This window comes from Temnothorax nylanderi, unplaced genomic scaffold (genome assembly GCF_030848795.1).
Source record: "Temnothorax nylanderi isolate EJ_2023f unplaced genomic scaffold, tnyl_v1.0 TNYL_tig0093_pilon, whole genome shotgun sequence".
In the NCBI taxonomy this organism is placed as follows: Eukaryota; Metazoa; Arthropoda; class Insecta; order Hymenoptera; family Formicidae; genus Temnothorax; species Temnothorax nylanderi.
This window is the reverse complement of record NW_027249155.1, coordinates 674,836-693,311: the sequence shown is the minus strand read 5'-3', so window position 1 is coordinate 693,311 and position 18,476 is coordinate 674,836. Positions and strand designations below refer to the sequence as shown.

Here is an 18,476-nt window from a genome sequence, read left to right as displayed (position 1 = left end):
TCTATCCATCCTATTAGTTTGTTTATCAAATCAATTACATTTACTTAATAATCAATATATCTATATATTAAAAAATAGATCAATAAACTTAATCGAAAAGTAAAAGCGTTATGAGCTGTACTTGCTGTGTATTATTTTGTTAAACAGAACCATAACTGAACTCGTATAATCGCGTTTGAATATTATACACAGAAACCTCACATTTCCCGTACATTCCAATGCTATGCTAAGATGTGCAGCAATGCACAGAAAAATAATCGACAAGTAAATAGATCCAGCAAAAAACTAAGCGGGCGGCATCGAGCGAAAACTATCTTGCAAGATAACTTCGACGGAGAATGCCCATAGCGTAGTTCATGGTGCTCTATGTAAAGACGATTCGCGGAGACAAAGGCCGCGAGTGTAGTACACGCTCGGTTAAAAGGAGCGACCTCCTTGAGAACGGTCCTTGACTCGTAGAGACGAGCGAGATAAGAAGAAGACTACGACAACTACGAAGAAGAAGACGAAGAAGAAGAAACGTTGGAAGTAGTAGTAGTAGTAGTAGTAGTAGAAGTAGAAGAGGTGGTGGTACACGGGACGTGAGGGATGGCGCAGGGGGAACGTTGTGGAAGAGCGGCGGTGGAGGACAACGGTAGGGGAAGAGAGCGAGTAATGGCGCCTGCAAACTTGGCGGCCGCGAGAGGTCGAAGAAGACTCCGCTTCTGGGCGGCGAAGCACAAGGTGGAAAGACCGAGGCGGTGTAGCAACCGAGACGTAACCGGGCGCGAGAAGGAAAATGCAAGGGAGAGAGAGAAGGAAAGAGAGGGACTCACCGCCGAGGGAAAATTTATCCCGCGGTGGCTCTTATACACGCCGCTCCCTCTCTTCCTCCCGTCGTGACTTTCCTCGCGAGCGCGGCCCGCCCCGATCCGATCGCGAAACGAAACTTGCGTTACCACGTCGCGGGAGCGCGCGTTAAATGCGTATAAATAACGTACGTCGAGGATTTTTTCCGGCCAGCCAGGGGGATGAGATTTCATTCCCGGGTCTTTACTTGTCTTTCCTACGACCTCGGAATCCTTCTTCATCCATGGAAATAATTAATTTGTATAGAATAAGATAGAAATTAATAGAAATAATAGACAATTAATACTAATTGAAATTAAAGTCTCTATGCAAAAATGTGATATTTTTGCTTATAATAGTTTTCAAGATTACGTCCTGCGAGCGGACGTAAGAGGACCGTATCCGCGGCTAACTCACGCATTACACGCGCATTAAGAATCAAGTTTTCATCAGTGTGATCGTTTGAACCGGCGCACGATGCGTTTGCGAATCATCTTAATTGATAATTGACAATTCAGTGGTCACGATGCGGTCAACCCTAATTTATCGTTCATCTCGCAGTCGACGACGTAGACGCGACGGATCCAAGCGCGGCGCGCATTCGCTCAGGTATGCGAGGATGGAAGGTCGCGAGGTGTACTCATTCGTGACCGGAAAAATGATGGGGAGGAAAGGATGAGAGAAGAGAAAAGATCGACATTACACCGATGTTCACGCGCACACGCACGCACGCACGCACGCACGCACGCACGCACACGCGCACGTGTGTGTGTAGCGAACACGCTCTTCCTTTCTCTCTTCCGCGCTCGCGCGCGGACACGAAGCGAGAAGGAAGAGGCGAGAGAACGGGAGAGTCGTCTCCTCGGGAACGGAGGATGCCTATAATCGGCAATGGACGACCGCGCCTCGGCCACTTTCGCGTGGCTTGACGTGGACACCGGCGCGCGGCGTAATCGATCGACCTCACGGTTAATCATCATCGCCCCGTGCAGGATTCTATCCCAGGCGTATATACGCGCCACGGCACCACCGCTTTTACGCGCCGGCGTACACATATATTACACGGTAGCGTAACTGAAACGTAATTTTAATATAGCCAGGGGTTCAGCGGCACGTCGAAGAAAAATGATGGTCGGCGTAATGTTTTCGGTGTCTATACACGGTTACATGTTATTTATAACGCCTGGTGGAGTAAACGTCCGCAGAAAAGCGGGCGAGACAACTGAGAGGGTGCCTATCCACACGTCCACACGTGATAGACGCCGATACTTGCCGCGAGGATTTCTTTTTCTTTTTTCCAGAGATACCTCTCCCTAATTACGATCTCTCACCCTCGACGGAATGCGGTCGAATAGTATCTGCGATCTTTGCTCCTTTATTCGCATAACGAGGGAGGTCCCGTCTCCCGTCGGGTATCGCGTCGGGTATGCCAAGTATGACGTCAGCATTAAGTCAGCGACGATAATGACATTGTAAATTTTCTCACGGAATACGCATTTTTAAGTCCTTGCTCCGGAATGGCGATTCGGATCGCGCCGCGTAAGCAACGTTCGGTCATCTCTCTGGTCATCTCTCCGATACGCTTCGGTGTTCCAAATTACCGCGCGCGACCGCATATAATTTTCTTGTCTTAAATGCAGTTTCGAGGATGTTCGCTTATTAAGCCTTTTTCTTTGCTTTACGCTCTCGTCATGCATCAACATTGTCGGAGGCGAAGTTATTTTTACGCGTTATTTTAGCAACCGCTTTTACTACCTCCGTTTAATCCCGCGGCCGTGATTCAAGTGAGTTTCTGACCCACCTCTTCACCGCAAATTTACCGCTAAATATTTGTGATTCTAACATAAGCTTCGTTTGCTTAATATGTAAGAGCGCGTTCAGTGTCAATAGGAGGTGAGAGTCGGACGACACATTTAAATGGGCTGCGAAAATACGGAGAATTCGCCTCTTTCTAGTTTGTGGTTCTGGAAAGAGAACCCGGAGGATCCCGGCTAAAACCAAGGTTAAAGTTAATCGCCGTCGGCGAAACCGGCTCTTAGGACTTTACCGAGAGCGTGCACGCGTACTTCGTGCTTCTTACGGTACATATATACTTAGTAGCGGATTAAAATGTGAAAACTAGATACGCGCAGCGCGTGGATTAAATTCTCGCGCAGCAAATACACACCGCAGCGAATTCGCGAGAGAGAGAGAGAGAGACGCGCTAATTACAATCGTCCGCCCTTCGCTGAACGCGCGGCTAAATAACGCGCATTCTTCAAGGTGTACCCGCAAATAAATCCGACTTCTCTTCCACGAAATGCCATTAATTATTCGAGTTGCGCGCCTCGGCCGCGTTTTACTGCTTTTATCCATAACCGAGGGATACGCTCGAGCGGTTGTACAACCACCCCGATCGTCCATCAACCGTAACGATCCCGTGGCAACCCCTTCGTTTCCCCCTTCGTTCGCTCTTCATCTCCCACCTGCGATTTGCGTACGTATATACGCACTCGCACGTGCGCTCGCGCTGTTAAGCCACGATTTAGAATAGCAAAGTGCGCGCTCGTTGCCTCTCGGAGCGGGATTTATATGGGCATCGTGGTATTCCCCACGTTCTTCTTCGTCTCACGGGAAGGACGAAGCGTGGTGTACAGCGGTGTACGGCGCGCCGATCAACGCGAGCGGCAGCCGCGCGCCGCTGACCTCAGAGGGGCCCGCTCCGGATCGCCGGGAATGCAGCCGCGACGGAAACAATCGCGGGATTCGCCGAAGGTACTCTCGACGAGGGTACGAGGCCCCTCGGCGATCGCGCCCGAGATCCTCCCACCATCGTTTCGCGCGAAACCGTCGATTTCCGACCTGTCGGACGAGAGGCAAAAATAAAAATCGCACGTCATGAGAAATCGCCTCGCGTTTCCAAGTTTTGGCTTCGCTCGTAAAACGCGAGAATTTCGTCTTGTCCACTCGCAATACGCAAACTGAGATTTTGTTTTCTGCTGACTTATTGTGTTAGACTTGCAACCGCACAATGGAAAGGGAACGAAAGAATAAATAAAACAAAAGGAAATTTTATTCCTCTCGTATCGTTCGCTATAGAGAAAAAGAACCAGGATAATAACAAGACATAGTCGCGCAAGCGAAGATTGCTAGTGAGCCATCGGGAGATTGCTCGAAGGGCGATACTCTGATCAACTCAATCCACAAGCCGCGGGCTTGATTCCAGCTTTCAGGTTAATTAAGGAGTCGCGGGAGGAGAACGGGTACGGAACGGCATCCCGATTGGCGGGAGATCTCATGGCATCTCCCCTTGATTTCCATACCGTGAAGACGTACAACGCAAACGATTTCGCGAGGCGCACGAGTTCCAACCATTTTGAATAAATATCCAGCGCTCTCTTGTAAGATTTTCATTTATAGATTACATAAGATATCAAATTGAGACGAAAGTCTGCGCACACATCTTTGATGATGCTTTATCTTCTATATACTCTTTTTTTTTAAATATACAATATAGATGAAAAGCAACTATGGAAATATCGTGTTGCGTATCTAAAATGTCAAAATGTAGGCGGACCTTGTGGGATATTAATCTTACGACACGACATGACAATGTATTTAATGTAATATTACGTTCTATATTCTGAAACAGATTTAACAAAATGTTCACGAAAACATTAATGATGAGTCTTTAAGGCCACCGTAATGATAGATCGCGTTTTCCTGAAACCATCGACGACGAAAATATCATATTGCCGCGAAAGACCGATCGCGAGTCACCGCAGACAAATAACTAACAATAAGCACCGCCGAGGACGACTGCGCTATGATTATTAATTATTTCCAGCAAGGACATGCGGCGGTTGCAATACCGATAGAACGTGTTTAAATTGGGCCTCGCGTGCAATACGTATACTTTGTTACGCAATCGGCTCACTTATGTCAACGCCAAGTTCAAACCGGGTCACTCGCTGTCGCTGAAAAGTTTTTACGTTGTTTGTGCTCGATAAAAATAAGCTGATTAATTATTAAGACGTTCATGTATTCTCGGCTTATTTTTCAATAAAGTTTTCAAGGCGTGATTTTATTTCCTTTAGCTCATTTTCATTCTTAATGACATTGCCGTATAATTGTTGAATAAATAGTCACTACTTTTCAATCCTGTTATGGCATTTGATTAATGCATATGACATAATTATTTTAATTGGTAAATTATCATGTTCCAGTTTATTCATGTTTTTGCTCTCAGACCCGCTGTATCCGTCTTTTTGGACATCGACATTAATATTCGATTTTTAATACGTACGTTATAATATATCTGGAAAGGTAAAATTAATATTCGGAGTGTAAAGGACCTTCTTCTAAAAGATTGAATAAGACGTCAAATACAAGCATATTACGAAAGAAATAATGTCAGACACGCTATGTGAAGCTCACAGCAATGCTTTTATTTACCATGATAGTTAGAAAGTTAGGGAATGTAATATCACGTAATTTGAAGTAGGTAGTGCCTCAAATAATCCGCGACATGGTTTGGATTGTCTTATTAAACAAAATAGTGGATATTAAAATGATATATTAATCTATTTATTATTTTTTCAAGACTGCATAGTTTATATTACGATAGGATGATGCAATGCCAACATAATTATAAATAACACTAAAACAATGAAAACTGTATTGGTATATAAAAAAAGACAGCAAAAAGTAAAAATAACAAAATATTGCATATCAGAGGAGACTTTATTAGTAAATTCCAGTAAATTATTTTATATAAACTAGTTTAAAAATAGTTTGCTTCGTAAATTGAAACAGTTTAAACTTTTTTAGAGAGATTATTCGATCTCTGTTAATAAAATTAGTTATTTGATTCAATCAACAGAAAGAACAAAAAAATCGATTAAAATAAGAAATCTTAATTTATTATGCTACTGACACAGTTACGATAAATTTACATAAAATACGTTCGTAGTTATATCATATAGAAATATTTATAAAAATTATTTTTTTTGCGGAAGCACGAGGTAAAAGTTTATGCAAAAAATAATTCTCTTTTTTGTAAATAAATAATTATTATTTACACTTATGCAATCAACAATTATTACTTTACGATATTATATTGTTTTTACGTTACATTCGCGTATTTCTTTATCCTTTATTTCCTATTGTCATCGAATGCGGCGGAACATTAAACGAGATACACGCCAACGTAGCCAATCGACCATCGCAGCTATTTGCTCTAAACCACACTAATTCCCAACATTTCCCATTGTAATCGACAAAACTGCAGGTTCTACGCACAACCGCGACCTCGGCAATGGTCGAACCTTTCGCTGTCGATCTAAACCAACGGCGACGACGTCACGCTCGCTCGAATCGAGCTAAATAAATCGCTGTGGCAAAGTAATAGAGAGTGCATTGCGCTCGCATTGGTAATGACGATATAATATCGTAATATCAAGTTGATTCTGAGAAACAAAGCTGTAATAGAGTTCTCATCGGACGGCAAACTGCACATGGGAAGAGAGACGCGAAAGAAGGAAACGATCGTTCGTTGCATTTACAAATTCATCTGTGAGATGATGTGAGCATTGCAGCCACGCTACCCAGTGGGCGGATCGAATGGGGTCATCGTTAACTCTCTCGCTCCCAATACACAGTTACGTCTCGGCGAATTAACATAAGCTCTTGTGCCGGATATTTGAAATCGAGACCGTAAAAAAGAATGGATTGTTCAAAGTGTTCACATCGATCTTGTGATTTTTAACTTGGGAACGAGAGATCCAAAAATAGATACTTGCGTTTACCTTCGGCTGGAATGGGCGTCCAGCACTCCGCGGAGGATCACCCCGAGGATCAATCCTGTTCGCTCTGCGGGTATCCTTGCTTTATATCCTTGATAAGACGCGTTACTCACTCACTGGACGCCACACTCGCGATTCCCCTTTTTCTTTTTCAGTCGTCGCGTTGTCTCCGTTCGCGTCATAGGGGCCTTTTTTGCACGAACGACTTTATCGTCTCGGGGCGAATACGCACTCGCGGACGAAAACCGGATCCGAGGGCCGCGAAGGTATGCGCCGTGTCACAGAAAGTGTCCGCTCGAAATCACTGCACTTTGGTGCGCGATCGCTCTCGAAAAGCGACGTGAATACGGTTTGGCTTTCTGGCCGCGTCTGCCTGCACGCGTTTACTGACAAGCTGAACGATGAGTTCCGGCTAGTTAATGTAGACAACGTTAACAAAGGATGCGGGTAATGACGAGTATCGTCTCATCTTGAGATGCAAAGAATCAAATGCGATAAGTTGTTTTCCGCGTCTCCTCCTAATCTCTCATCTCGATCTAATATTTCTGACAAACGTGTCTAGATGCGTACGGTTCAAACGTGTCTAGATGCGTATCTTGATCACCGTCGATGATACATGGCAGATTAATAGAAACGACTAATAGAAACTGTATAGAGAAAAGTAAATACTGATTGTGAGACACCGAGAAACGAAAAAAAATTGCAGTTGAAGTCTCAGATACTCATGTTCACGTCATTTTTCATTTGCGCAATCTTGTAACAAAGTGCAGAGAGACTAGGTAATAAGTCATGCTAACTTATTATCTACACCGACTTCTCCGTCCATATTTAGTCCGAACTAGTCACGTGCTAAGGTGATAATTTAATTGTCCGAAACTAATCAATTACGGGAAACGCAATCGAAAATCATCGCGAATTTTTGATCAACCGGGCGGATAAGCGTTGTTTTTTTTTTTAAGGTGGGCCACTAACCGAATGTCTGCGTTGGTATAATCGCCGTCGCCTGTAGCCACTTTCTAAAGTGAGTACTTACGCACACCGACGTGATACAGATATCCGATGATGCGATCACTTTCAACCGTTTTATAGAACGAACGAAAGACTGGAAATTATATTATCTGCTTTCAGTTGCTCAATATGCTCGAGTTTTCTATGAAAATCGATATTATTAAGATAAAAACGCGTGGGGTGAAAGGTAAAAAGATCGAAAGCGTCCGTCCATGAACGGACTGCGCGTTGGAAAGAAGTATATATTTATTCGCTGTCACACACGTAGAAAAAAAAAGAAAGAAAAATAGGTATCTGATTTGCGTTACGCCCAGGCGACCGCATAATTTCTGATCGAGCTGCCAACACACCTCGCGCACATCCTTGACACCATCTGCCTAAAGGATGTGCTAAAGGTCGCCACCGATGTACATCCTGATGTAATACCAGTAGACGTTTAATTTCGCGACAAAAGCGCGCAACGGTTTCCACGAAATGCTCGAAGTGGAGATCGGTGAGCTACGAACTGCGTGTAAATTTGTTATTTTACAAGAAACCTTCATCGAGATGTAATGTATTCTACAGTTGACACCATTTCTTCGGCTGGCTACTTCGTAAAAGTGAACTTGAAGATCCTGTTACTAAAAACGGCAAGATGAAAGTACGTAAGAGGAGAGTCAGTCGACGGTCGTCGAGATCCTCGAGGCGAAAACGATCGACTTGATAAGGAGAACAAGACGACGGTCGCGATGTGAAACGACTGATCGGAAATAATACCGACGATAGCGTGTTTGTTACGTCGAGGATGAACATCCGCTTTAGCAGGAAACGCGCAATCGCTACGTTCCGCGATCACGAAGGCTTCAAAAGGTGATAAGTCTATACCCTAGGTGATAAGTGGACATTAATCGTGCGGTGATATGACGAAGAACGAGTTTGAGAGTTTAACAGAGACAAACGTTCTAATCGTGTCCTTGAATGGTTCCGGAGTGATTCTAGTTGACGATAGACACTGGCGAATAATCTCTCGGCCTTGACTCTCGAAGAGGCCAAAGCCGCGTCAGCGTCTCGACGATCGACGACCCGCGGAACCGCAACACGATCTGTAGCAGCGCGGACCAGCCGATCTATCATGCTTGAATCCTCTACCAAGAGTACCGAGCCGCCATCGATCAAACGTGTCGAAAGGGATCACTGAACTCCGCGTTCGCGCTGCTACGCGCGCGAATCCAACGGACTTCCCGGTCCTCCCAAATTGGTCCCCGTCGGTCCGAACGTTTCTCAAGACGGGGACCGTTGAACCAGGGTGCTCCATACGGTGCGAAAACGATCTCGATTGGAAAGTAGAGCGATTGTACGTTGGCGCGGTTACCCCAGATGCGATACGGGACAATTTGGAAGGAGATAGATACGAGGACCAGATCGTTTCCGCAAACACCAAGACTTACCCGTCCCCATGGCTGACAGCAGCAGCCTCCTTCCGCCTCAATCCTTCCGCGTATCCAGGATGCAATCTTGGCTGAATTTGTGTTTCACTGCGCGAGGGAAGAAACCAAAAAAAAAAAAAAAACGCCGACCACACGATGGGTGATGCGGAAAGGACGACCTCCTCGTCCAGCCGGGAGACCGCGGACGAACTGGTACCCGGAGAAGACTTTTGGTGAGACTCGGACGTGAGACAACGACGACGTCATCACCAGCCTGGTGTCTCATTGGCCGATCGTCCTCTCGGTTCTCGGTTGCTTCGCCTCTCTCTTTCTGAGTGCTCCCTTCCTCTCCTTTTCCTTCTACACGAGAACTCCTCTCTCGTCCGCTTACGTACACGTTCCTCTCCCTCTCTCAGCCCTCCTCCTCCTCCTCCTCCTTCTTCTCACTCTCGCGCTCATTCTCTCACCTGTTCTTTCTCGCGCTCTCGCGTGGCCGCCCGAGATATTTCCGTCTCGCTCTGTTGCACTCCCACGACGGGACCCCGCGGTAGAGTCACTACGTGCGCGAAGTCAGTGAGCTCAACGCCTGGAACCAATCTTCGGCTTGCACGAAGGTCTGTATAAGGTATATACGCGAGGCACGCGGATAGCCGCGGTTCAAGTGTCTCGCTGGATAGACGATACTGTAGGTAAAGGTCAGTTAGCGTTATCTCGCGAAGGTAGACCCGGCGCTTCATGTATATTTAGAAGGTTAACGGGTTACCGGACTCCAAACCCTTCGGTCGGCTGAATAATTCTACATATACCGTAGCAACCTTAAAATGTTCAAAGTAATAGCGATTAGTGTACTTTAAAGCATGCACGAATACATCAAGAATCATGCCGTATAAAAACATCCTTGAATCAGTATTACTAATTATCGTTAAAGGATGATATTAAAATAGGATATCTAAGAAAATCCAATTAGTCCCTTAAATGTTAAATCACGCAGTCTGATTTTTGTTTCTTAAATTAATTTGTATATTTTAACGAAGATGATATCGCAGGATAAAGGATACAATAAGACTAAGAGGTATGGAACGAATTATGAAAGAGTTATTAACTTACGTATTAACAGTTGGATAGCGGCGGATGAACGTTCTTTACAAATGCTATCAGCGACTGCTCTAAAAGAATCGTTGATATTATCTTCAAAGTAACATTCTTCCTGAAAGGGTCGACGATACTGGTTGAACCAGATAATGATTAGATACGAACTGAAGTCCGTTCGCTTGAACATTACAGGTATATGAAATCTACATTCATCTTTGCATCAAGTATAATTTTCTCATCAGTATGATATTACACAAGGTAATTTAGTTACGGTCCAGTCTTCTGCCACATAAATGCATAAAAATCAACTGACTGAAGCAAATTAACAGTGATGCATTGACATAATATAATTAGTGATGTATTAAGTGATATTAATGAGCGTTTTCCAAAAAAATACAAAACAGAAATTATCTATTTGAATATGCATTTCAAGTTGTAGAAAATGAAGAATAATGCCGAACCACTGTATATATAAATTCGAGTATGTATATCCGTTCGTATAACCTGAAAAATCAGTAAATAAAAGACTAGGTTGCTGACAGAATCGTCGCTGCCTGCTATGCAGTAAACAGATCGTTGGTCGGATTCACGGAAGCCAGATCTACTGAGAGTCTCATGGATCGCTGCTCGATGCCTCAAAAGATTGCGCTGTGTATCCATCACGGATCGTTACGCCGATCCGCGGAAAAGAAAAATTCATAGGATCCAGGGAGATGCTAGAAAAATATCTATAATATAAATCCTTACGCATTGCAAATCTGGAGGAATGCCACTGCCTTTGCATTTCATATTTCTCTGTCGGAACCAGAAAAACAAAATTCTAGTTAATACTAAAAGATTGTCTTAGGAATTTCTTTCGATTAAACTTTCAATTATAGCACACTGAAAAGATCTAATACACGCATTTTTTTTAAAATAATTAAGAAGAAATTAAGATTCGCAGTTTTTTTTTAATTTTAAGTTGTATTAACTTTGTTTGGAATAAGAATTTATGAATATCCAATACCATAAAACGAGCAAATAAAATCAGCACTAGCACTCCTAATGGATTCAGAATGATTTTTTAATCTTTGGACAAATTTGGAAAAAATTTTTGATATTTTGAAAAATATCTTGTCGTTCTCTCCTATTTATTATTTATGCAAAACTTTAATAACAATGATACGCGGATTTCAGTATCGGTTTTAATGACATTGTAGCCTGTAGAATCTGTGAGCGCGATGGTGTCGGTGTCGGTGAACCCGGGACGCCTCGGGGCGTCTCGCAGGCGCGGGTCGCGAGAAGAATCCGCGGTATACACGCGCAAGTATACACAGTTTACATTATTATGTTTAATTTATCGCGCACACTTCTACGCACGGTTTGACCGATTCGAGAGTGCGAGAACCTCCGCACGGTCCCCACGGGTGATGTACACGGACAATCGGCGTTATGAATAAACATCCGCGCGCTGCCACGAAGTGGCATTATAAAAATTTCTAATGAACGCACTGAATAACTTGTCGTGCAAAGATAAACAGGCGCTTCCTAAAAATCTGCAACGCGCCGCGCAATGTGGATTCCGTGACTGAAGAAAACGCCTCGAGAAACGGGTTAATTTCTAACGAGGACAAACGCTTCTGGCACTTTGTTTTGCACCGAGAAAACAAAGGCAGTAGTGATTGAATATTTAAAAAAAAAAGAAAATTTTTCTAATTTTTCGCTCTCTTTACAGATTAAATTTTATCTCAAATTTTATGTTAAAAATTAGCTTTGCGCGAAAGAATATATATTTGTATATAAATAATTGTAGAAAATTCGAGTCATACTAAAAGTTTCTTTGCTGACTCACTTCCATTCTCTTCAACCAGTATTTTTTACATTCCTAATCATCGTGAAGCAGTTATTATTATGCTCACTCATCATCTCCGAGGCGCGATTATTCTTATAAATTAATTGCGTTCAAAAAGTCGTCTGCGTTATATGATCGAAGCCGCTTTTTTGTTCTGTATTCACGCATTAATGGTCCCGTCCATCATTAAAACTTACAGCGATCACAAACACAGACAAAATAATGAATATGAAAGGTACCATACTTTTCCATCTTTCATTACAGTTTGCAATACTTAAATATCAATATTTTATTATAATATAATTGTTCATTTACCTACTTACTTATGCCTTCGCACAATAAACGATCTTATTTTTCACCATATCCTGTACTTGATACACCATACTCAGAGATTTCTTTTATTTTCAGATCTTATGATACGAAGATATAATACTCTCCTGCGAAAAAATAAAGCTTTAACTAAATAATCACCTTGGATGATAAAGTTGTCTCGGCACTCGTACAAATGAATCGGGTGATTTGTATATTTTGTTGATATTTCGTTCTATGTATCGTATAGAACGAACGTTATTAATAATCGTGATCGGCATATTCGCGGTTCTCCATGTTAAAGGTCGGCGTTCTCATCTATTATGTTTAGCGCGTTGCACTTAATATCAGCCATTTTAATTTTGAGTTTAGCTCTTTCAAATAAATGATCCAATAGCAAAAAAAGAACCTAGACCGTTGTTATTTAGCGCAAAAAGATGCTCGGAATGGAAAATACGGGTCAGAGCGTACCTACGGCCCTGCATAAAAGTACCTTTCGAACGCGCTCGATGAATTCCTGCGAGACGCGCTCGTACAAGCCGATTCTCGCTGGTGTGGGTAACGGGTTCGCGACGGAGCGCGTTCATTTCGTATTCCCTTCGACGACGCCGTCTCATCCGCCTCGCCGGGACCTGCGAACGACTGGCGTCGGCAGGTTCGACCTGCGGCGATCGGCTCGATCGGATTTCAAAAGCTGCGCGACGGTGGCTGGGCGTTTGTTGCGAAACCACCTTGCAAACCGATGTCTTTTTAGGGCACGCGCCGGCCGCGCATATACGCGAAATGAGATACCAGGACGTTTACCCTTTAGTCGCGTGTCCCGTGGAACGAGGATAACGAGAAGATAATATAAATCTTATAATATAACCAGATAATCTCGAGAGATTAAGTAATAAAAAAAGAATACGTTTCTTTTGCCTTTTTCATCGAGATAATTTCGATCATCACTTTCTTTGGCTTTCTCTTTTGCAAAAACAATAAGTTTAAATTTGCACGCCTTTCCATAAATCGTACGATATACGTATACACACGTATATATTGAGAGATAAGGAAGATCAATTTTGCCGTACCTAATTATCTGTCCGTAATGGCACGTCGCGCCGACGATGACCGCAGTGAAATATAAGCAAACAAAATTTGTAATTTATACATCCGCATTTATCAGCGTAGGCACATGATTACGCGAAGCGGGGATAAGCATCTCTGGTAATGTATAAACTCGTCGGCGGCGGCCGCGCCGCGGCGCGGCGCGGCGCGACGTGCCGGCAAGATATCTCGTTCCCCTTTGCTTACGCGCGATATCACGCCGACGAGGAGAATCCCGCGGGTCCTCAGCGCGTTCCTTTATTAACGTAAATAATTATCTGCGCGGAGTAGGCTCGCCGCGAATCGTCGCGAAAACAAGTGGGTGGAGGGAAGAGAGGCGCAATTACTGGCAGATATATTTATCGTTCGCGAGCGTAAGCTTAAACGCTTCGCCTATAAGCGGTATTTTCGCCGCGCCGCGCGCATCATTCCGATAGCGCGGTGTGCGTGTGCCGGGCCGGTGCTAGAACGATGGTTTTACCGTGATAATTGGCCAATTTGCGAACGCGGCGTTGTTGGTTGGGCACGCGTCTGTCTCCCCGGCGCGGCGCAGTGAATGATCGCCGCCGATCCGTTGATTCATCATCGCGTTGCGCAACAATGCGAGCCGCGTACGCATCGCAACATATAACATCCGATAATGCGCTTCTTTCCGCGAGCCGCGCGCGTGCAACAGGAATTCCTAGATTAGCTAATGCCGTAACGCCGCCGCCGCGCGCTCACCGTCCCGAGCTATTTAAACGAGTGTCACGTGCGAACGTCGTGCGAGAGCGAAATACAATGATCGGTAACCGACGACGCGACTAAAGCAATTAAATGATTCTTTGCACGTTAAAAAAATTTTATTTCTTGTCTTATCTTTTATCGAGTTGATTAACGAGAGGAGAAATAAGCTGGGGAAACGGAGAAAAAGCATATTATTATCAAGATCAAACTAATTGAACTCCTTTATTCATGTGTGATATTCTTGTGTAGCAAATTAGCACGGTTGGCGTCAGCGAGCTATTGCGTACTTTTTTCTACCAGAGAGAACGATACGATGACACTCGAGAGCGATATGATGACAGCACGCCGCGCAAGTCAAAAGAGCATGTCTACATTGTCTACATCCACAAGACGACATTCTTAGACCGGGCGTTGAAATTACCGAGTGACGTCGTCCCGTCCATTCAAGTCGGCCGTTGAAGTCACCGAAAGAGTGACGAGCTCAGCGGCCGGCGCAGCGGTCGTGCAAACGATTAACGTCCGTATTCTTTTTATAATTTATTACACATCACGCTGTGTTAAGACTACCGGATTACGAGAACAAACGGAGACGAGAAATCGCTCGGCGAGGATGTCACGGCATATGTACGTACGGTAAGCTCCGAGGCGCCAAAACGTCTACGTTCGTCACTGCGTCGAGTTATTCTTAACTAGAATCAACGACCGAAAGAGATTCATGGACACGATGGATGTACCGGCAACGGATCCTTCAGCTATACGCGAGCTACGCCGCGTGACGGAAGCTCCGGGAACGGAAGCCACTTTACTTTCGGTTCTCAATACACCTCATTATCCGCCGCGATGCGCATTAACAACTCTATCCCGCGGTTACCTCGCTTGCGTAATTATTCGCTTATCCTCGTGGCGAGCACCCGTTTACTGTCTTCTTAATTTCCATTCCCTCGCTATGATCGCGTCTTACTTCGCAGCTACCCAACGCTAATCCTCTTTTACGCCAAAAGGAGGCGGATCTTATAAAGGAAAATAGATGATTTTATATACTTTATATTAGGTTGATTTTCCTCATCTTTGAAATTGTTTTCTCTTTTTATTTAAGGATATTACAATTTACTTGCGTCTCGTTCCTTACGCAAGACAAAATGAGTATTCTCTGTCTCTTTCGTTCCTGATTTTATCTTTTTCTTGGAATAAGTTTGTGCAACTGATTGCAGAGAAAGTAAATCGAAGAAATATTTACCTTAAGTTTTGTATATTTAACTTTTATCAAGAAATTTAATTTTTTTATAATTTTCTTCAACGAGTGACTAAAGATAAATATTTTCTTATCCAATTCCAAAGTACAGACGAAACGTTCAATTTTACTCAGCTATTGAGAATAAATTAGATATTACTTTAAACATTCTTCTTCTGCTCATATGTTGGCTGGTTGACTTACGCTTAAAACGAGCGTGACTTCTTTATTAAGTCTTAATTCTTATTAAAAAAGGGATTAAAAAAAAAGAAATAAATTTTCTGGGAAATGCTTACGCTGTTCGCTAACTTCGAAATAAAAACTAAAATATGTGTAAAATGCGTTCTCTCGACGAACGTTGTCAATTGCCAACTCGATTCTCTTCAGCAGGTGAGCTGCCGTTGCGGCATTTTAGAACAAGGTACCAGAAAATTGCGCGAATGACACTTTCTCCGAAATTGGCGGCTTCGCGGAGCGGAATTTTCGAGACCCCCGACATTTCGCAAGCCGGGTATGTTACGGTCGGCTACGTGGGCAGTCGAATGTCCGTGCGTGTCCCACGCTGTCCCTCACATCTCGCGCCAAATCGAGTGCCGCGGTATTTTCATTTCGAAGAAAAAGCTCGAAAGTCGCAAAAGACGGTCGTTGACGACCGTAATTCCCCAAGAAACATATCTTACCGCAGAAAACACAATCGAATCCTGCAAATAAAATGTCGCGAAAAGTAAGCCTCTTCCTTTAGAAGGAAAGCAAAGAAGAAAAAGAGAATAGTTTATTATTCTAAAAACACGTCTGTACAATAACAACTTCTTTCTCTGTGATCGAAATAAGAAACAAGAGAGAATTATTTTAAAAAGTGACCGAAATAAGAAATAAAAGTGACTTGGAAGGCAACTTGGAGGATATAAATAAATTTTCAGCTTTTTATGTAGCGCGATAAAATAATTTCTGTGGCACGTAATACGCTTGGGAAAATAAAAACGTGGAATAATCATCAGGAATTAGAGATAATTAGAGTTTTGGAAGAATATAATTTAACTTCCTAATGTGTTAAAGTATAAATTGAAGTACAGCAGGTTGAGGCAAATTTGAACCGTGACTCATCGTGGCTGGATAATTAAATTAACCCGTCCTGCCTAATGGAGCATGCAGGATATTTATTATAGCTTCGGTTTCGCGTAAAAGGACGATATATGGGCGTATCCTGACATTGTCGCGGCGCCGAGACCACGATTTACGAATCCGTAACGGACGACGCGACGGAGCGTCGTCGAGGTCACTCGGAAGACTCGTGAAAGAGGAGAGGGCGAGAGAAGCCGCGATTAGGGATCTCTTCTAAGATATTCTCGCGCGCAAGGTTTCCGAGGGCAACGGTTTTTCAGGACATGCCGGACGAAGATGGGCCGGGAGAACCTGGAACAGGAATAGCGAGAATGACGTAAGCGCCCAATGTACCACGCAGCGCGCGCACACACATACACACACACATGCACACGCGCGTAAGCATACGTACGCGGGCCCCGCGCGCTCTCGTTCTCCACTTCTCCAGTTCTCCCGTGTTGGTCCCTCGCCGTTGCGCGTCGCGACGGCGAACATCGGACCGACATCGGTTCGGTCATCATTGCAAATAACCGAAGAAATCGATGCGACCGGCTCGCGACGTTTTTCTTCCCGTCCGAGGCGTTTCTATCCCAGAGCTGCCGCCGACGTAATTTACCACGTTGCGAGAACACGCTATACGCGCGCATGTGAATTCTTCACGGGCGAGCGTGAAGAATTTGCGGTCGGAATTATATAAAGTAATTTAATCGTTCTACCGTTCATCTTTTTCCTCATATCTTTGCATTAAAGTGAAAAAGCGCAATGATGTCTCGAGGATTCGAAGACGACGTCGGATCGGATCGGATGCACATTCTTCGGCATTCCCCCTACGCGATCCAAAGAAACTCATGAATAAACATCGTCAGGTGCCACTCATCCGGACTGATCTGTATCAGAATACGTAAGAATTATATTGCGGATTGAAGATTAACGAAGAAGTCGAAGAACGTTGGGAACGAGAGCTCGAGGAGATTCCACGAGACTCTGGAAGCGATCGGGACGGCTCGCAGGCGCGACAGGTCGCGCGAAGAGAACGTGCCTGGCATTCGGAACTTGAAAGAAGCTTGCGTCGCGCACTGACTGCGTGCGCGACGAAAATTGCAATGACACGTAGCAACGGTGAATCCGATCCTTACTTTCGCGGCGCTAAATATAGTCGGCCAAAAAAAAAAAAAATGCTGTCGCACTTACGCCGCTGTGAGAAATGAAACGAGAAAGGAAACGAGAGTAAAAAACGTATGGCAAAAGTGTCGTCGATCAGAAATTTTTCCCGGTTAATTATTACCCACGATTAATTACAATTCTCGAAATTAAAGCATAAATACAATTATAATTATCCTCGAATTGTTAATCAATATTAATTTAAATTCGCAGCGGACATCGACTTTTGAATATCCCAGGATGATACCCTCGGTTATTAATAAACATAAAAAATGAGAATTCGTTATATAGAGGTATGCAGCTCCAGAAACACGTTTCAGTTGCATCCCACTCGCGGCGTCACACCGGAGTACCGGAGGCTCGATTCAAGGTGATGCGCGGCTGGTACGCGGACTGTGCGGAGTGCGGAGTGCGGCCGGATGCACTGGGCAATAATGTATCCGCTATCAAATGACTCTGTCCTTCGATACTAGTTGTAGTTCGCATAGGTTCGCCTAGCGAAAGTCACGGGGACGATCGCAGGCGGCGTATGGTATCGACAACCCAATAAGAGAAACGTGCCCTATTACAAGCAGCCAGCAGCCTTCCACTCTGCAGTTCCTTCAAGATCAACGTACGACCTCTACCGCGTTCGTGGGAGATCGGCGAGACGCGAAGGAATTTTTACAGAGGGCTTGGCGCAACGGGAGACTATTGCGCGATGTAATTGCGAAAAAGTAAATGGCTCTTAGAAGAGAGAGCACCCTTGTCGAGCTTGGCCTGCAGCGCATCCGAAAATCCCGGATCTGACACATCGCGGAGAAATAAAATCTGAAATAAATCATTTAAATGTCAGAAGTTTGCATTATTGATGATTTCGAATTTCACCCAGCTCCATGGTCGCGCGTACACGGGTCCACGGGTAAATGGCAGCC

General features: G+C 44.1%; 1 protein-coding gene across 1 annotated transcript in view; it reads right to left on the bottom strand.

Moving 5' to 3' along the window:
* LOC139775153 (uncharacterized) overlaps positions 1-9,513 on the bottom strand; it is a 37,018-nt gene extending 27,505 nt beyond the window's left edge. Inside the window, exon 1 of the mRNA XM_071710941.1 lies at positions 9,047-9,513. Coding sequence (XP_071567042.1) covers positions 9,047-9,056 — 10 coding nt within the window. The 5' untranslated portion in view covers positions 9,057-9,513. The remainder of the gene's footprint in view (positions 1-9,046) is intronic.
* Positions 9,514-18,476: the final 8,963 nt, after the last annotated feature.